The sequence below is a fragment of the Tarenaya hassleriana genome, unplaced genomic scaffold, assembly GCF_000463585.1.
Source record: "Tarenaya hassleriana unplaced genomic scaffold, ASM46358v1 Cleome1409, whole genome shotgun sequence".
NCBI lineage: Eukaryota > Viridiplantae > Streptophyta > Magnoliopsida > Brassicales > Cleomaceae > Tarenaya > Tarenaya hassleriana.
The window spans coordinates 1-2,676 of NW_010964698.1; the positions used below are offsets into that span (position 1 = coordinate 1).

The 2,676-nt window shown below is 42.7% G+C and overlaps 1 protein-coding gene across 2 annotated transcripts; it reads left to right on the plus strand.

Annotated features, from left to right (window-relative positions):
* The first annotated feature begins 21 nt into the window (after positions 1-21).
* LOC104808402 (probable RNA-binding protein EIF1AD) lies at positions 22-1,292 on the plus strand. Of its 2 annotated transcripts, XM_010534080.1 has the most exons (4): positions 22-124; positions 470-596; positions 695-907; positions 1,200-1,292. In XM_010534080.1, the coding sequence occupies exons 1-3, from the start codon at positions 52-54 to the stop codon at positions 897-899; spliced, it is 405 nt and encodes a 134-aa protein (XP_010532382.1). In that variant the 5' UTR covers positions 22-51; the 3' UTR covers positions 900-907; positions 1,200-1,292. The 2 variants fall into 2 exon arrangements, with proteins under 2 accessions (XP_010532382.1, XP_010532381.1); XM_010534079.1 differs by lacking the exon at positions 1,200-1,292 and having other exon boundaries at positions 695-1,022.
* The last annotated feature ends 1,384 nt before the right edge of the window (positions 1,293-2,676 follow it).

Here is a 2,676-nt window from a genome sequence, read left to right on the forward strand (position 1 = left end):
TTCTCTGTCCATTGTTTCTAACAATTGCGTGCTCTTGTCTCTTTGAAGGTAATGGATGTTAAAGGAGAGAAATCATTAGCATTGTTTCCAGCAAAATTTCAGAAGAGCATGTGGATTAAACGAGGCACGTTTCAAGCACCCTTCGCTGTAACTTTCACAAAACAAAACAGAAAGAGGATTTATTTATGATTCCTATTCGATGATTTTGTGTTATGCCCCCTCCTTGCCTTGTTCAAGACCAGCTTTTTCTGGTTTCGTATAATTTGGATTTTGTGTGTACTGTTTTTTTGGGTGATTTTGTGTTCTTACCAGCTTCTTTTACATGGTTTCCTCCAATTCCCCCACGTAAAATAGTTTTCCTTCTGAAAATACGAGACGTCCCGTTGGATCTTTGACTTCAATGTACTGATTTCTGGTTTCTTTCCGACGGAATTTGCGAAAAAGTTAATGGTGTGACATTGATTGGCAGGAAGTTTTGTGGTCGTAGATCAAACGGGAAAGGAGAAGGCTCTTGAGTCTGGTAGCAAAGTTGCATGTATTGTCTGTCGAGTTCTATTCTATGAGCAAGTTCGTGCTCTTCGAAAGTCTCCGGAATGGTAGAGCTTCCACCATTTCTCTTCTTATGTTTTTTGTGTGTATGTGAATGATATCTCGTTTCATCCTATGCCTCTTCTGTTGTCTAATACACACGCAGGCCAGAAATCTTCAGAGAAACAAAGTCAAAGGAAGCTGATGAAAACTCTCAAAGACAGACCACTGAGCAAGAAGAGAATGGAGAGATTGATACGAGTGATGACGATGATGGCTTACCGCCATTGGAGGCCAACACAAACAGGATGAAGCCATTTGGGGTGCATTTGGAAGCAGAAACAGATTCAGGGTCCGAGTCAGATTCGTAGAAACGCAAGTAAAGATCTCTTAGTGCTCTCTTGAGATTTTTCAAGCTGTACTAATTGCAAACGATTGGTACCCAACACAGCCGCTGAAAAAGCATTTTATTTATCAAAAAGATTGATTTTTTACCCACTGGAAAACTTGCAAATTCTCATTTACATACAAAACAAAACAATGGAAAGATGATTTGCAGATAATGTCTTGAAATATGCGGTCAGGTCGAGCAAAGCTTCTTGACTAAACCTTGTAATAGCATCTACATATCAGACATTTCTTCCTTGTTAACCGTTTTTGCCGAAGAACAGCACGTCTGAGAGAGATGGCGATGAGTTGATTGGCGAACGGAGCGGAGAAAGCATATGGGGATGCAGTGGTGAAGCCATTGGAGAATGCACTGGGGAACCCAGTGGATAAAAGCGTGGGGAACCAACCGGGGTATGAATTGGTGAGGTGAGAGGTGACCGTAGAGGTGAACTTGGCGTTGTGTACAGTGCATGACGCAAGCCCACAATTTCGGATGGACCCATTGTGCTGCAGATATGAGCATATGGTTCGAAGGTTAGTCCCTTCTTGTCATCCTCATCTTGCATTTCCTCTGAGTGATCTCCTGGCTTGTTCTCTGCAGTCTCACTGTCGAGTTTTATCGTTCTACTTGAACATTCGTTGGCATCTGAACTGCAAGATGATCTATCTTCTTCAGATTCACCCGATTCGAGGGTTTGCTCAATCTTGTCTTGAGACAGATCCAAATGAAACAGCATTTCATGTACTGTTTCCTCCTCTTGTTGAAGTTGTTCCCCAAGATAAAGTTTGGATACTTCAACTGCTTTTATCGACTTGGTTTCATTTTCATCCTCCTCTGGGACATCCTCCAAATGAGACACAACTCTCTCTTCCGCGTAATCATCAGGTTCAAGTGCTTCATTTGAATCTTTATGATCATTGAGGGATCCCCCGAGACAGATTTCTATTCTGTCTTCGTTAGCCTCCTCTGGTTCAAACAGTTCTCCGAGTTCAGACTCGTCTAAACGAAAAGTTGGAACCCTCCCTGCATCAATGTTCCATTCGGATTCTCTGGTTAGTTGTTCTTGAATATCCTCGTAGTTACTTTCATATTCCTCCAAATGCAACCATGGTCTATCTCCCATGTCCTCTCCCAATGCTCTTTCCCCTCCATATTCACCTTCTCCTTGAGACGTCTCTGAATCAAACTTGTGCATCTCTTCCATGTTATAACCTTTTTCTCCTGACTCCTCCCTGTCAAACTCTGGCTTCTCTCCTGTGTTCTCTGTCAGTTCGAGAGTTTTACAGGTACTTTCATCCTCATTGTCAAGCTCCTCCCCATGAGATACTGGTCTATCTTCAGTTGTCTCAGCTTCTTTGGTTGTTTTATTTGTCTCTTCGTTCTTGTACTCCATATCCTCCATGGTAACACCTGCGCCATCTGTGGTCTCCTTACCCGCATCAAGAGTTTCGCCTCTCTCATATCCAGATTCCTCTAATTCAAACCTGACTCTGTCATCAATGGTGTTGTCCAATTCGTGTCTGTCATCTGAGTTCTCATACTCGTTCCGGGAGTGCTCTGAATGTGCATCCTCAGATTGATCCACATGAATCCCTGATGCCTTATCTGATTCAGGCTTTTCACTTATCTGTGTCCCCGGGATTACATTGGAAGATTCATCTGATATGTGATGCTTGTCTTCGTTAACTGCCACACCCTGCATTTGCATTGTACTCAAGCTGCTTTTACAGACAGAATCTCCTCCACAATCATTGTTT